Here is a 15,553-nt window from a genome sequence, read left to right as displayed (position 1 = left end):
AGGCAGGGATATGTCATAACCCTCTGAGCCAAGCCTTCCCTCTACCTCTAAGCCATGGATACACAGCTGGTCTGTGGGTTCCTTCTCTCCTCTTCCAATGGGAGGGTATGGAGACATCATATTTATCCCATGTACCTCTCTTTTGCTTCCAGGCAGCAGAGCATCAGGGTTAAGGGTAAGGGCTCTGAAAGTAGACAGACCTAGGTGCAAATGCTGTCTGTGGCCCTCCCAGATAGTAGCCTGGGCTCCCGGAATGGGGCTTATTGCATGACTAGGTGACAGTCAGTCACTGCTCTCTGCCTCTGTTTCTCCATCTGTGAAATGGGAATGATAACAAGATCTCCTGCCTAAGTTACCATAAAGATTAAATGAGTAGTGTCTTCCAAATGCTTGGCGGTGTGTCTGGATGGAGAAGAGGTGGGTATTGTTAGGATTCTTGGTATGCAGCAATGAGGTGACTTCAAGAGTTCTAGAACTACCAGTCATTGTCTGGTCAAACTAGTCCTGGCAGATGGTCTTCAGGTAGTCTTATGCAGTGGTTATGGAGCCACAATGCCAGGGTTCAAATGATCACTCAGCCACTTGTCAGCTCTTTGACCTCAGGAAGATTACATAACCTTCCTGCTTCTACTCCAAAGTTGTGGTGAAGATTAATCTACATAAGGGGCCCCTTCTTGAAGATTTATGGTCTGGGACTGTAGGAGACATGTGCATTCATTCCATTGATGACACAGCCCTTGTTCATATTCAGTGGTGTCTTGGCATTCTCTCCCAGCCTGCTGAGGGTGTCAAAGGGTGAAGACCATCCCCGGGCATCTCCTCTTCCAGTGTGAGCATCTGAAGCTCTCCTAGACAGACTTCCTCTTCCAAAGCCCACTGCTTCCAGGATATGGAAATGCTTCTAAGGAGATGCCTGTGGCTCAAGGAGTAGGGTGCCAGCCCCATATACCAGAAGTGTTGGGTTCAAACCCAGCCCCAGCCAAAAAGAAAAAAAGAAAATTGCAACAACAATAACAACAGAAAAAGAAATGCTTCCAGCTTCCCTCAAGTTACTAAACATTCATAGACTGATTTGGAGATTACAGGGTTCATAGACTTAGCCAAAAACATTTGGCTAAATGTAAGAATATTCTCTAATAAATATTGGAGCCTTATTAGAAACATGCAAATCAATAGGAACTGCAGATCGGTTCAGCAGCTCTCTTTGCTCAGGCTCTGAGCGTTTCCATCCTAGCCATTCTCCCCCAAAGCAAGTGTTTGGTCACCTGTGGTTGAGGAGAGGGTGGCAGCATAAGGGTATGCTCAGGAATTTGGAGAGAGCACTATTGCTCTCCCCCAAAACAGGGCAGAACAGACAACCAAGAAGCAACCAGACAGTGTGTGAACTGTGAATCCAACTTTCTCTGTGTATGAACTGTGAATCCAACATCATATTCCCCTTAGTGAATATTTGTGGAGTCAAACTTACCATAGCTATGACTGGGAGGGCTCACAATGAATGAATGAATGAGTGAAAGAGTGAATGTGTTCTTACTTCTGAGGGTGTGGTGGGCCTAGGGCATGAGGAGGTGCAGGACGACATCATGGTTGGCCAACAGCATCAGCCTTCCCTGAATCCTTCTTAGAAATGTAAAATTCCAATACCCACCCAGATCTACTGAATCAGGCACTCTGAAGTGAGGACCAGTAATCTGTGCTTCTTTGTAATTTTTAAAGACTTCTAACTTTTGAAAGAGTTTGGAATTTACAAAAAAAAGTTACAAAGTGCAAAGAACTTCCTTGTAGCATTGGCTTGATTTCCCCAGAGGTTCACCTCTTCCCTAACCACAACACAGTGCTTAAGCCCAGGATGCTAATGTTGGTCCCACTCGGCTAACTAATCTACAGACTTGACTTCAGTGTTACTGGCTGTTCCACTGATCCAATCCAGAGTTACACATCACATTCAGTTGCTGTCACCTTAGTCTCTTTAAGTCTGGGACAGTTCTCCGGTCTTTATCTTTCATGATTATAGCGCTTTTGAAGAGTATTCACTGGTTCTTTTGTAGACTGTCCCTTGTTTTGAAGTTGTCTGATTGTTTTCAGCAAGAATCAACACAGAAGTGAGGCTCTGTCCTTTCATCATGTCACACGGGGGAGGGCATGATGTTGATATGGTTAGCATCGAGGGTGTTAATGTCATCACCTGGTCAAGGTGGTGTCTGCCAGGTTTCTCTACTGCAAACTATTTTTCCCTCTGGAAGTAACCAATATAATATTTTAAAAGTACTCAAATAGCTTGCTTCTCATCATTCTTTCACGGTCTTGTTTTAACATTCATTGATGAGTCTTGCCTGAAACAATTATTACTGTAGGATTTGCCAAATGGTGATTATTCTATTTCCATCATTGCATCTACATTTATTAATTGGAGTTCTGTAAGGAAGAGCTGTCCCTTCTTTCCCATTTCTTTGTTTAATTATTTGCATTAGTATGGACTCATGGGTGTTTATTTTGTTCTATGGCTAAGAATTTGTGTATTAGTTTACTAGGACTGTCATAGTGAGGTACTGCAGACTGGGTAGCTCACACAACGTAAATATGTTTTCATGCAATTTTGAAGACGAAGTGTGAGGTCAAGGTATCTGTAGTTCTGATTTCTGCCAAGACCTCTGTCCTTGGCGGGTGGCTGTCTTCTCCCCGTGTATCATGTGGTCTTTCTTCTGCATGTCTACATGTTCAAATTTCTTCTTATAAGGATGTTAGTCTTACTGGATTAGGGCCCATCCTAATGATCTCATTTTAACTTAAGTACCTCTTTAAAATCCTTTCTCCAAATACAGTCACATTCTGAGGTACTAGGGATTACAGCTTTCATATATGGATCTTGGGGACACAGTTCCATTCATAACAGTCTATGACTACCATTATTTTGTTGCTCAAATGGTCGCACATTTGGCCATTGGCAGCTCCCATAGCCTCTGTCCGGGCCCCCATTCAATTTTCTAGAGCCATAGGCTGTTCCAGGCACATCCTGTACTGTCTTTGTCTCAGCCCTGAAATTATTTCATTTCTGCAAAGAAGCCCCATTCCCTTTGTTGAAGGCTGATAGTGATCACCTTCCAGATGATTCTGTAGGGTGCTGAAGTTGGAGCATCTCTAGGAGAGTGGTCAAGAGCTTGGACTTGGATTTGAACCCAGCTCTAAGCCCTTCTTAGATGAATGGCATCTAATTAGTTAAGTCTGTGAAAGCCTCTTTCCTTATCTGTGAAATGTGTTACCCTTCACTTCCTAGTATGGTTATAAGGATTGAGTGATATGTTATATAAAGCATTGAACATAGACCTGGATCATAATCAGTGTCCAGTAAAGATTAGCTTTCATTATGAGGTGAGCTATTTCTAGAGGTCAAAGATCAAATTGCATATTTCCAACTGGGGGATGGGCAGATTCTAGAGGGATTCCCAAGAACTGCTCAATGACCTACTATATAGCTATACTAATCACCTCTATATATAGCCACTTGAGGAATTTCATCTTGAGATCAGAGTTGGCACTTTGAAGAAAGGACCATGGAGGCCACCGTGCAGCACCATCCCTAGCACTCTGTGTCTTTGGGGGGGAGGGCTGGGGATGACACAGTGGGACTAGGTTTAGTTCCCCATATTATGGGCCACCTCCAACCAGGATCTTAGTCTCTTATTTCTTTCCCATTTGGTGGACCACTCACTACAGAGATAGTGTAGTGTGGAGAGAGGAGTGACATGCCAAGGATTTTAGTTTGTCAGTTGTTGGGAACAAGGGATCATGGTACATGGGAAGGATCATAGACACAGTATGTGTATTCTGGTTTTTATTACATGTGTTAATTATCTCTTTGTCTTTCTTTTTTTTTTTCAGAGAGCACAGATAACTTTATCTTGGGTAAGTCTCCTTTACCTTTTGCTTTGAAACTGATTCATTATGCTATTTTTGATAACTGTTGAATGCAAATAGCTCTCTCTCCTAGTCCACATCATCCCTAGCCCATGGCAGCTGAGGGCATCTCAATGAACTGGGAAAAAGAATTGGAGAGTAGAAATGCTTATTGCATTTCTAATCATCCCATGCCTTGGTTTCCCCTGGGGAGTTTTCTAATATCTGAGCTCCTTGTGGGTCTCTACCTGGATAAATTTGCTGTATCAGGATAGATGTGGGGTTTCATGTGCCTTGCTGGACTTCTGTTGATCATCTTAGTTGTTCTCCCGGAGAACAGGGAGCCTATAAACCTTCTAGTGTTTTTCCGCAGCTTTAAGAATCTGGGGATTTGGCCAGGACACACATTGTAGAGCTGTGACTTACAAGATCTAATCGACTCATGCGTCCTCAAGTGGAATTACTGAGGCTCAGTGTATAAGTGATGTGGCGCTAGGGCTAGACAGTCCTAAAATGTTTTGAGATTTTGTTTGTGGACTATGGGAGAACTTATGTTTATTCCATTTTCTTTTCCTCCCCATGGAGATGGGAGTGACAGCAGTAGTCGCTGTCATTTCTGGCCAGTGTCTGGCCCAGGATAGTAGATTATGCTATTCAGAAACACCACCGGCTGCTTGGCATAGATGCAAATGTCACCTATGATTCCTTTAGTTGTCCCTGGTCTTAGAGGACTTGTAATTGCTTAGAATGTACCTTCAGAGAATTCTGAATGGGGGCCATGTCTTGCCTAGGAGGTGATTCTAGATGGGGGACAAATAGATACTTGGCATTCTATCTTGGCCTTGCTGCATAAAGGTGGTGTTCCCAGTGGGATGGCTCTGTGTTCTGAAATCAGTGTCAGAGATATGGATAGTGTTGGTTATGGGGCCTCACACTGCCTTGGTCTCATTGAGGAGGAAAAAGGGGAAGAGAAAGGGCTGGGGAGGGGAAAGTAATACCCATGGCAAGGCGTAGCGGAATGCCAGCAACAGCTGCCATCAGCGGTACAATTTGCCTAATCCAGACCCTGGCCAAGATCCCAAGCCATTTTCCTCTTTTCTATGCCATATAGCTCATGGTCCATGTTGCCCAGGTTACAATATTCTCTCTGGGGTAGGGATAGAGGATGGGAGTGAAGGTTTTTTATTCCTTATGGAGCCCGCCCCAACTGTAGCATGGGTCAGGTGGCCAGACAGGGACTTCCCTCTGGGGACTCTCGGAAAGCCTGTGGGGCAGGGGGAGCCTCCCTTCCAGAGGATGTTCTCCAGCAGGAGGTCTCCCCAGGGCTTGGTAACCAGGCAGGGCCTGCAGCTGAGCTCAGTGCCCTCCTCCTTCTGTGTTTGGTTTTCAGTGGATGAAGTGAGCCCCACACCGCCTATTACTGTGACCCACAAGCCAGAGGAAGACACTTTCGGGGTGAGTGACTTCTTAGTCCAGAGGGGCGTGTTTATGGGTGTAGCAGATTGCAGGCTTCACCTGTGTTGCTGACTTTTCCAAATAGTCCCTTAGTTGGGACCTCAGTGTATACGGCAGAGAAAAAGCAGCAATGGTGAACTCCGTTCAGTTGTCTGAACCTGCCTTGTTTGATGGGAAAATCTCATTGTTTGAGAAAGTCTTTGAGGATCTGCTGCCAGCCCTAGGGCTTGGAAGAGAACAGTTTGAAAATCCCCAGACTGTTAGGAGCCCAGCTGGGCCTGATCCGCAGAGCCTGTCAACTGTCCCAGCCTTCTACAAAAGTCCATATTGCTCAAGGCTTCTCCTTGAGTGGGTTGTCAGGAGCCTCCCCCCTACTCTCTCAGAGCCAGAGATTTCTCTGGACAGGTGAGGGAAAAAGTCTTTTTGAGTCCAGGATAGGACTATCCTTCCTTCCTGGATAGGGATATTATGGAAAGAATTCCATTGTGAAGATGCAGAATTATCTTGATAATTAAAACAATAAGAGAATTCTCTCTAGACTTGCTTTTGCATCTCTTAGGATGACCTCAGGGGAGAAGGGCTCAGACCATTGAGTCAGGGAACTCTCTCTAATCAAGTTGGGTAATTTATCTATTTTTCAATGTTCTTAGGGTCTTACAAATTACTTCCTCTAGAGACCTTACTCAGTAGTGCAGTTCAGAGAGGGCTACAGTTACTACTGAAGTAGGACTGTTCTCATCCGGCACACACGTCACTTTAAGGCACTTGGGTTTTCTGTCACTGTTCCTGACTGTCTGGTCTTGGCCCCTAACAGGTGTCCATAGCAGTTGGGCTTGCTGCTTTTGCCTGTGTCCTGCTGGTGGTTCTCTTTATCATGATCAACAAGTATGGTCGGCGGTCCAAATTTGGAATGAAGGGTAAGGTGGGATTTTCATCTTCCAGGGTGTCATGGGGGGAAACATGGCTACTTTTGATCAACAGACATTTGCATCTCTCTCTGCTGATCGTGGAACCTAAGTGGTCCTCGTGGAGACCCCTGCCTACGTTCTTGGTCTTGGTAATTATGGATCCTAGACAGTGTTGAGATGTGTGGAAACCAAATTGAGGAATGCACGGTCTTACTCTGGTTGCTGATAAAGATTGCTTACGTGGGCTTGTGCCATGAGGATGATGTGGGAAGGGAGTTGGATGTGAGGGTGAATGAAGAAGAACTCAGGTTTATTTTCATAATTGTTGGGTAAAGGGACTCTGGGTTTGGGGACTTGGTTTTCCTCTTGTCTGCATCCATCTTTGGAGTTGCGTTGGGATGACAGTAGCAAAGTGAGAAGGAGGGTGGTAGACTCTGGTATTGGAAAACTGCTCATGCAGTGGTATCTCAGCACGTAACTCTACGCAGAGTCCCAGAACCCATGCCAAGAGCAACATGATTTCTAAATCTGCTGGCCGGCTTCCATGACACAGAGTATCCCAACTCATTGTGGTGGAGGTTGGGGGTAGGATGTGGCTCTCTGCCAAGGCTTGGGTAAGGGGACTGGTGTAAAAGGGGTTAACATGGTGAATTAGCATCCACCTGCCTGATCCCAGAGATGGATGTGACCAAATGGTTCAGAGGAGGCTGGGTACCAGTTTCAAAACAGAAACTTGAATTTCAAGATATGCTCCCAGCTGGAGTTTCCATGTATGGCTGATGTGGGGGCACGCAGGGAAGGACCACGGAAGGTCTGACAAACCATCAGGTTGCTGAGCTAGGATTTAGGTCGGCATTTTCTGGTGAGACCGTGCAGTCTAGAAAGATGAATCTTCGTGGCTTCAATGTGTGAGTAGTGGGGGTTCTGACTTTGGTATCCAGGGACTAAAGAGTCCATGAATGCCATTCACAAGGACATTGATCGCCTGAACTTATATACAACTGTTTAAGAGTTTGTGCATGGCAGGGGGTTGAGTGTACAGGGAATAGAACTAGTTCACAGTTTTCGTTATATTCCTGAAAGATTCTATGAGTCCCTTAAAAACTTAGAACACTGATGAATGGGAAGATACCCAGAGAGGATTAGAAGGGTAGCAAGCATGGGGACAGACTGCCAGTCTCCCGAGAGGCCTTCTGTACTCTCTGCTCCTGAACCTGAACAGGTAATAGCAAGGCAAGCCAGGTTTTCTTGAACCATCTGAACTCTTGACCTAGAGAAATCCATGTGCAGGAAAATTATAAAGAGGAGGTAAAAGTTTGTTGGGTCGAGGCCATATGACATAAATAATCAGACCACTCTGAAGCTTCTTGATTGAAGATGTGTTTAGTAACACTCACCATGTGTCAGATAGGGCTTCCTAGGTTTAGAAGATGGGGCGACCCCTGAATGAGCTCACAGCCTTCAATCTCAGGACAATCCCTGGGCTCCTGGCTTTCAGGACTGGTGCTATTATTTGTGCAAAGTTTTCCTACCATAGCTGTTCCTCCTTCCACCTGAGAAAACATCGGGGCCCTGACTAAAGGGAAGAAGGGGGCACTGTTGTTTCCCCAATGAGGCGCACCACCAGCTGAGACCCTGTGACACGCTTGGCAGTACTGTAAGAGCAGATTTTTCCTATTAATTGTCATCCGGTTTCTGGAACAGCATGTCCCCGTGTCGGATGGATTAGGCAGCACCCAGGGCGGTGCCTCCCCTCAGCTGTCCTCGGAGCCTCTCTGACCCTTGCTCCCCTCTGCCAGGGGAGCTGTCCCTGGGCCCGGTTGGGTCAGGAGAACATGTCCACAAAGGTGGGAGTGAAATATCATCTATTCTCAAGTTAGGCAACTTAAAGAAGTTATGCTGGAGTTAGAGGCTAGATGAGATGGTGCGGCCAAGACTCATCTAATTTGGGATTAAGCCTGACCCTCTGATCTTGATTAAGTCCAATTGTGCTCAGGCCTTATTTTAGGATAAATGGGGAAATACCTCAAGCTGCATATACCCTTGACCTTTTATTGCCAGTGAGCATCTCAGCCCAGGAAAAATAAGTGACCACATGGGTACCAGAAGTCCTCCAACTCTGACTTAGGCAGAGTCCCATCGCTTTACATCCACCTCGGACTCTGTTTTGCAGTTTTGAATCTGGGTGAGAATGTATGATGCCACGTAATGGCTGTTTGGCTTCCTCAGAGTAACTTACATCTTGGGGCCTCTTTTTCCTCAACTTCTAATACGAATAATACTACCGACTTCACTGGGTTGCTGCTGAGATCCGAGTGTAATTGGCATCTAGAGCGGGCTCTATGGGAGCCATTTCCCACTTATTTTCTTTATGTACAAATCTTGCTGGACTCTTTCTGTTGCCCTCCCAAGACTCAGTCAGGCCCTCTTTTGTCCCACATCACATACAGTGAAAACTCCTCTATGATGCACGGAGCCCAGGGCGCTGTCCTTGCTTTGCTTACACACCGTCTGTCTGTCCTACTAGACCGGGAGCAGCTTATGCAGGAACCCTGTCTCATGCCTGCGACTTCACACAGCATTTGACAAATGCTTGTTGAACTTAGAAATGAATGGCTTTAATTTTAATCAGAAAGAAAAGCACAGCTTGTAAATCGGCAACTGGCTAATTAGGGCTAGTTTGGAAATCTGAGATGTCTGGGCAGTGGGAAGTACAGTGGAGATGATAAGAAAACTCATAAACAGTTCCCACCGTCTCCATCTGAGGGCCTGGAAACACCGTGTGTAGATGAGGAGGGCCTGTTAATACGAACTTTGCTTCCTTCTGAGAACAATGCAGGGATTAATATAACAAACACCTGTATCTCTCCTGCCTAGTACGTGCAGCTGTTACTGTTTTGTTTTATATTTGCGTTTAATGCTTTCTTCTTAGAAGAGATAAGATATGACTGATAAACTTAAAACCACTTTAGTCGTCACCTCGGGCCTATTCCCATTCCTGTCTCCATAGGCAGCCGTTGGCTTGAGTCTAGCTGTATCCTCCATGCCCTGGTTGTAGTCTTTCCCGTAGCTCTACCTCTCTGCATGCTGTTTCTCTCCTCATGGCTTTCTCCCAGACAGACTCATGTATCTCTCAGACTGCCAGATTAACAACTGCCTCTGTCATGCAAATGAGTGGGCATAGCTGGTAACCAGTTCGTTTTTATACTTCTGCCTAATGTGTCTACATACCTACGTGTGAACATCTCTGTATATCCGTAGGTAGACATGCACACATGCATGTGTAGACATTTGCAAAATGCATTGCTCTGTGCATGTTTTAATTTATACATGTTTGGCCTCTGGGTACCATGCGTCTTGCTTTATTTGCTTGTTATGTGTTGGAGATCACTCCATGTCGGCGTGTGCAGGAATTCCTACTTTGTAGGAGATGCGTGTGTTAGCCAGATCTTACAGAAACAGACTGGGCATGCTTTGCCTCAGACCCCTCTGTCCGTTTATTAAATGTTATCTCGATCAAAATTTAGGCTTGGGGAGGGGGTCACTTTAGGATGCGAGCTCATCTTCTCTTAGAATCACAAGTGCTTTAAAAGGGCACCTGTGCAAACAGTGGAGCTTCCTTTTTGCTGGTGGTGAGACCACTGCCTTAGAACAGCAGGTGTGATTTGTGAAGTCTTTGGTGTGGCCTGGGCACGGACAGCCAGCCAGCTCTCCTGCTGGAGCAGGCTCTAGGTGGGAGGGAGGAGGGGCCGGGGCGGTTCCCACTGTGTCAAGCCTTTACTCTAACTGCCAGGTCATGGGGCAGTCAAGATGGTGGGGAGTTGGGGCTCATGGCAGGGGCTATTTATTGGAGGTACATAAATGTGTAAAAATATTTAATATTTTAACAATTAATTATGTTGCAGCAGTGTATCCTGGGCTGGGAATGCCAAGTTTATCCTCTCAATATATTTTTAAAGTAGGCATTAAAAGACCATGATGGTCTAATTGGGCCCATGTGTGCAGATGAAGAGACTGAGGCCAGGCTGAGGATGTGCCTTGCTCCACTCTCACAGTATGGTTAGGCTGCTTATTCAGAGAATGTCCCCCCATCCCCCATTGTACAGCTAATGAAACTGAGACCCAGAGCAATGCAGAGCTGGGCCCGAGCCCAGAGCAGGCTGGAGCAGTGGCTCTGCTTCCTCTCGTACCTGGTTTGTGCTGGGAGTGGGAGGCCTGGGAAGGAGGCTGAACTGTGAATACATTAGCTCTATCCTGCTTCCCTCTGTCCCTCTTGAATGGGGTTTTCAAACATTTCTCTTACTAATCTGCTTTTTCCAACCTGGGACACACCTGGCCTTGGGAAAAAGTATGAGCTGAGTGAGGAGAAGGCCCAGAAGACTCCCTTGATCTCTTTGGGGACCAGCAGGGCAGCAGAGGCCGAAGGCTGGGAAGGAAGGGAGTTAAGAACCGCTGCTTGGGCTTCCAGAAACGAGTAAGCTTTAAGTGCCTCCTCAGCCACTACTTGCATTTCAGCCTGATGGTGGATGTGTGTTGGTGCCTCTGACAGCCTGTGGGTGAGCTTGTGCGATTGTTCCATTGTAAATTAGCCTTAGTTAATAGGTACTTAAAGTAAAGTGCTTGCCTATTTGATTATGATTGGCGGTTATTAACATTTTTTCCATAAACAGATGGTAACTGTCCTCTCAGTGCGTTGTACACTCATGCCAGAGTCTTGATTTGGAGGGACTGGCTCCTGCCAAAAGATCTCAGGGGCTGTTGCTGCATTGAATGGTCTTGTTATCCTTCTGGTTTAACCACTTGGCAAGGGCATGATTAGTCATTTCTGCCTCTCTCCTAACCTTGGAGCTTTGGACTGGGAAGGCTCCTTCCAGGTAGTGGGATGGTGGGGTCAGATGTACCGTGGACTCCTAAGGTTTGCATGCTCTAACTCTACGTGTCTTTCTCAGCTGGGGTAGAGTGTCCCCGTGTCTATGGCCGTGTGTGTAGGGCAGGGGAATTGATGCAAGGAGCATGGTGTGGCAACAGGAGACGATTGAAGGGGGCCTGGATCATGGATAACTCCTTTTTCCCTGCAGAAAATGCTTATTTGACCTCTATTTAACAGGAGATTGCAAGCTAAGAGCAGTACAAGGCAGAAATGAAACTGGATAAAGGAATTGGCTTCCCAAAACATGCCCATTCTTCCTTCCTTGTTTTCTTTCGTCTTGACTTCTTCTGTTTCTTTTTCCAAACTGAGGTGTGCAAGGGAGGAAGACATCACTGGCCCCTACAATGACTCTGTAGTTGGGACTCCTGTTGTAAGGTGAACATAATTTTGAGTGTGGTTTCTGGCTCCTTTCCTATGTCCTTAACTACAGTCCTAGTATTCTCCTAACAAATGTTCTCATGCCCTTCCCCTCTTTCTTGACACTGACTACCCCCAGTCTCCAAATACTGCTAGTATTTGGCCAAGTCTAAGTTAAACAGGTTCAGTTTGTGGCACATTGCAGGCAGGACGTACATGACATAACTTAATTGAAGCCAGAGCTTCTCTTTTTCTGTGTCTTGGACTTCACTGAGAGCCTCTGGCCATGGATGAAGCCCTGCCCGATTGATGACTGAGTCTTGAACATGGAGCTCTCAGAAGAAGTCTGGAAGGTCCTGTGTGTTTTTCTGGCATTCTTTTGCTGCCCCATCCTTTGTGGGAGCTTTGCAGGTGTGTAGTAAATCATTGCAGAAATCCCTGCAGGGTCACCATGGGTTATCTTAAAAGCTGGACTGCTCTCAGTCTCCTCCTGTCCTCCTTCCCCATGTTGGAGGCTCCAGAGAGCCAGCCATTCTCTGGTATGGACTCTTCCTATTTGGAGGAAAATCCCTGGAAATAGAGTCTGATATGGGATGCTTTTCCTCTGTGGCTACCTGCTAGTGGGCTGTTTTTGGCTGGCCTCTGTGTCCTGTTCTTCAGGTCCACAGATGGCCAATATGCTTGGCTCTATAGCCAAAGCAATGGCATCTCAGATTTGTTTAATTTTAGCACAGTGCTTACTAATCCATGTTATTGCCTCTGGCCCCCACAGGGTTAACAGCCCTTGGATATGTCACTTAAGAAGTTCTCAGCCTTTTGTCCCCTGCTACCCATGTGACAGATGAGAGTCCCATGCCTTACGCCTATTCTGGGTGTGACCAGCCATTTCAAAAGTGTTGGCTCCCGTGGTAATTTCACACCTAAGAAAAATATATCAGAAGATGAGGAGTTAGCGAATGGGATTTTAAAATTGGGAATAAAAGCAAATCCAAACAATTTGCTCTTAAAAATTCACAAGCTTTAGTGTTTTCTTACCCATCATACTCCCTCACTGACGCAGGCATCTTGCTGTGTCGTGGGCCCAGGGTGAAGGACTGAGAGAGGAGGGAGTTGCCAGCCTTGACTTTGGTACATTGTTCTTTGCCCAAGATGGTTTTCACCTCTGCAAAGAAGTTGCAGAAATTGCACCGGTGGCACCTTTTTCCTCTCTCTGTACATAGCATCTTTTCTGGGTCTTGGGAGCTTTCACTTGCCCAGCGGAGGCATGACCATGACCTTTGGCTAATGAGAAGCTGCCCTATGGCTGCAGTGCCCAAGCTCCATGTTCATGCAGCCCATTCTCTCAAGAACTCCGCAGAGGGCTTTAGGAAATCCAAAGAGCAGCCCTGGAAGCCACAGGCAGCAAAGCAGAGAGGCCAAAAGAACTGTTATTCAGGAAACCTGTTTTGGGGCTGGGGGAAGAAAACACATACCGAAATCAACAGCCACTGAGCTAACTGCCTCAGCTTCCTGTCACCCACTTGTGTTTATCCCAGAGAATGAGCTGGATAGGGCAGTGGAGAGGGGCTTACTGCAGGTGCAGCAAGAACATCCTTTAGCCAGCTGTGGTTCCAGCTGTGGCTCCAGCTGCAATTCCAGCTGTGGTTCTGGCAACCAGGTGTGTCTGCCACCTATTCAAGGCCCGGCGCTTCTCGGGGAGAGAGGAGGAGCCTTGGGTTGTTCTCAGCCTTGCCCTTGTGCTCAGAAGGGTCAGTAACACTCCTTTCTCCCTTCCTCACCACCTCAGTGTGCTCAGGGAGGAACCAGTCAGGTTGCCCTGGTGCCCCAAGTATAGGGCTCTTCTAAATGCAGAGCCAGCTCACAGGTCCATGAGGCCAGCTCCACAGTTTCAGGCCCTAGCCAATGAAGGAAACGGGGATTTCTGTACATCCTTTTCAGAGTGGAGCTGGCTTTTGTGGAAAACCCAAAAGTACCAATTGATTTTTTACTTCTAAATTATGGAAAGTGAATGGGAGGCACCAAATATTTATCAAGCCCCTGCTGGGTGCCAGATGTTTAATATATCTTATGTCAATAATAGTGAGTCTTCATAGGTGGCTGTTTTTCCATTTAAAAAATTAGATCACTTGCACTAGACTATTAATTGCAGCTCAATTTACCATTGCTGAGATGTGGAAACAGCCTAAATGCCTACCAACCTAGGAATGGATTAACAAACTGTGGTATATGTATACATGGAATACTATTCAGCCACTCAATAGATGGAGACTTTATTTTTATTAACCTGGATGGATGTGGAACACATTATTCTTAGTAAAGCTCCACAAGAATGGAGAAACAAGAATCCTATGCAATCAGTTCTCATATGATGACAATTAAGATGGGGGAGCGGGGTGGGAGAGCTGAGAAAGGGAAGGAGGGAGGGGGTGGAGGGCCAAGGGGTGTGGGACACCTTTTGGGGGCAGGACACAATTATAAGAGGGTCCTTATCTTACAAAAGCAATCAATGTAACCTGGTTCTGTGTACCCTCAACGAATCCCCAACAATAAAAAAAAAAGAAGAAGCCGCTTTTAAAAAGTAAGTTGTATCATTCTTTCTCTTCATTTGTCATGGCGATTCAGGAATTGGAAGGAAGATGAAATAAAGTGATTTTCTTTCCACAACATAAAAATAAAAAATTAGCAAGCCACCCCGAGTGGCTAACTTGCTCAAGGTTATGTAGCTGGTAAGAATCAAAACCAGGTTTTGAATGAGTTCACTCTGAATTGGCAGTTCTCAATGCTGGCTACACATTTCAGGCACCTGGTGAAATTATATAACTCCCCCAATCTAGGCCATATCCCAGATCCATTGAATCAGGCGTGGACATGCTTTTTTAATTCCTTGGGTGATTTCATTGTGCAGCCAAGGTTGAGGACCAATGGTCTAAATCCAATAAGCTGCGTATTTCGCTGGGTCCCCAGGTCGTTTATGTAATCTGCAGGCTAGCTCATCTGAGCAACGTTGAGAGCTTGTTAAATATGCTGTTGCCTGGGTGGGTGGGGAACAAGCATCTCTCTAGATGGTTCTGAATGCTCAGTAGGATTTAGGACTCACCATCCTACGTGTGTGTAGAAACAAGGGATGCCAACTTGGACAATGCTTCTCAAACTGTAATGTGCACATGAATATTGGTGGGTGTGGGCAGTCTTGTTAAAATGCAGATGCTGAACAGGACTAGGGGAGGCCAGAGAGTTAGCATTTCTTACTTGTTTCCAGAGGATACTGCTGCCTGGGCCACACTTTGAGTAACAAGGGTCTAAGCCTCTGGTGGACACTTCAGGACTATGACCTAGGGACTTAGGTCACCTCTGTGCTTTTTGTGTCTTCTTGTGTGTCGTCAGCAAAATGGCTGGAATTCTGTGACTCTAGGATTATAAACTATAACCAGTACTTGACTGGCATTTCAGTTCACTTGGGTAAATAAGCCTCTATTCTCTCTTTGTTTTGATGGTGGCTTCCTTGGTTCTAAACCAAATTGCCACCTCCTTCCACACAGGGCACCTAAGTGTCCTGCTTCCTCAGTTGATCTCAGTGACAACTATGTGGTCAGTCAGTGTTGACATTCCACTGAAGAGGTGTGGGGACAGAACCCCATTGAGGTCAGCAGGCAGTGGACAGGCCAGCCATTCCTCTCTTCTTCTAGACATTTCCGTGTCTTATTTGCTCTTTCTCCCATAACTGACCTTGAAGGAAATGTTGGGGGCTAGAAACACAGGAAAAGGTCAGCCAGGCAGGCCTGGGAGTGGATCAGAACAGGTCAGTCAGCAGGCCAAGGCCAGGTGGGTTCAGTGGATGGCTGCCCAGCTGAGCCACTGGCCTCAGAGACACTGCCCTTGGTGGTGTCTGGAGCCCCATTCCTCTTTAGCTGATTGTGGAATGAGAAATGCATGGTTGGCCAAAGACCAGAGCAGTTTCTTTATCAGCCCTGGAGATGCTGAGCCTCCCTGCCTGACAGGCACCTCGAGT

At 46.2% G+C, this 15,553-nt stretch overlaps 1 protein-coding gene across 5 annotated transcripts in view; it reads left to right on the top strand.

Annotated features, from left to right (window-relative positions):
• Nucleotides 1–15,553, top strand: part of NTRK3 (neurotrophic receptor tyrosine kinase 3) — a 361,705-nt gene that overhangs the window by 117,264 nt on the left and 228,888 nt on the right. For 4 of the 5 annotated variants that reach the window (XM_003788654.2, XM_003788652.2, XM_012804436.1 and 1 more), the window contains exons 9-11: nucleotides 3,880–3,903; nucleotides 5,285–5,349; nucleotides 6,164–6,266. In XM_003788654.2, coding sequence (XP_003788702.1) covers nucleotides 3,880–3,903; nucleotides 5,285–5,349; nucleotides 6,164–6,266 — 192 coding nt within the window. The remainder of the gene's footprint in view (nucleotides 1–3,879; nucleotides 3,904–5,284; nucleotides 5,350–6,163; nucleotides 6,267–15,553) is intronic. The other variant, XM_003788653.2, reaches the window with a different exon arrangement.

This window comes from Otolemur garnettii, unplaced genomic scaffold, assembly GCF_000181295.1.
Source record: "Otolemur garnettii isolate 467f Iridium unplaced genomic scaffold, OtoGar3 scaffold00029, whole genome shotgun sequence".
NCBI classification, from domain to species: domain Eukaryota; kingdom Metazoa; phylum Chordata; class Mammalia; order Primates; family Galagidae; genus Otolemur; species Otolemur garnettii.
The sequence above is the reverse complement of the archived record's forward strand: the minus strand, read 5'-3'. Positions and strand labels throughout refer to the sequence as shown.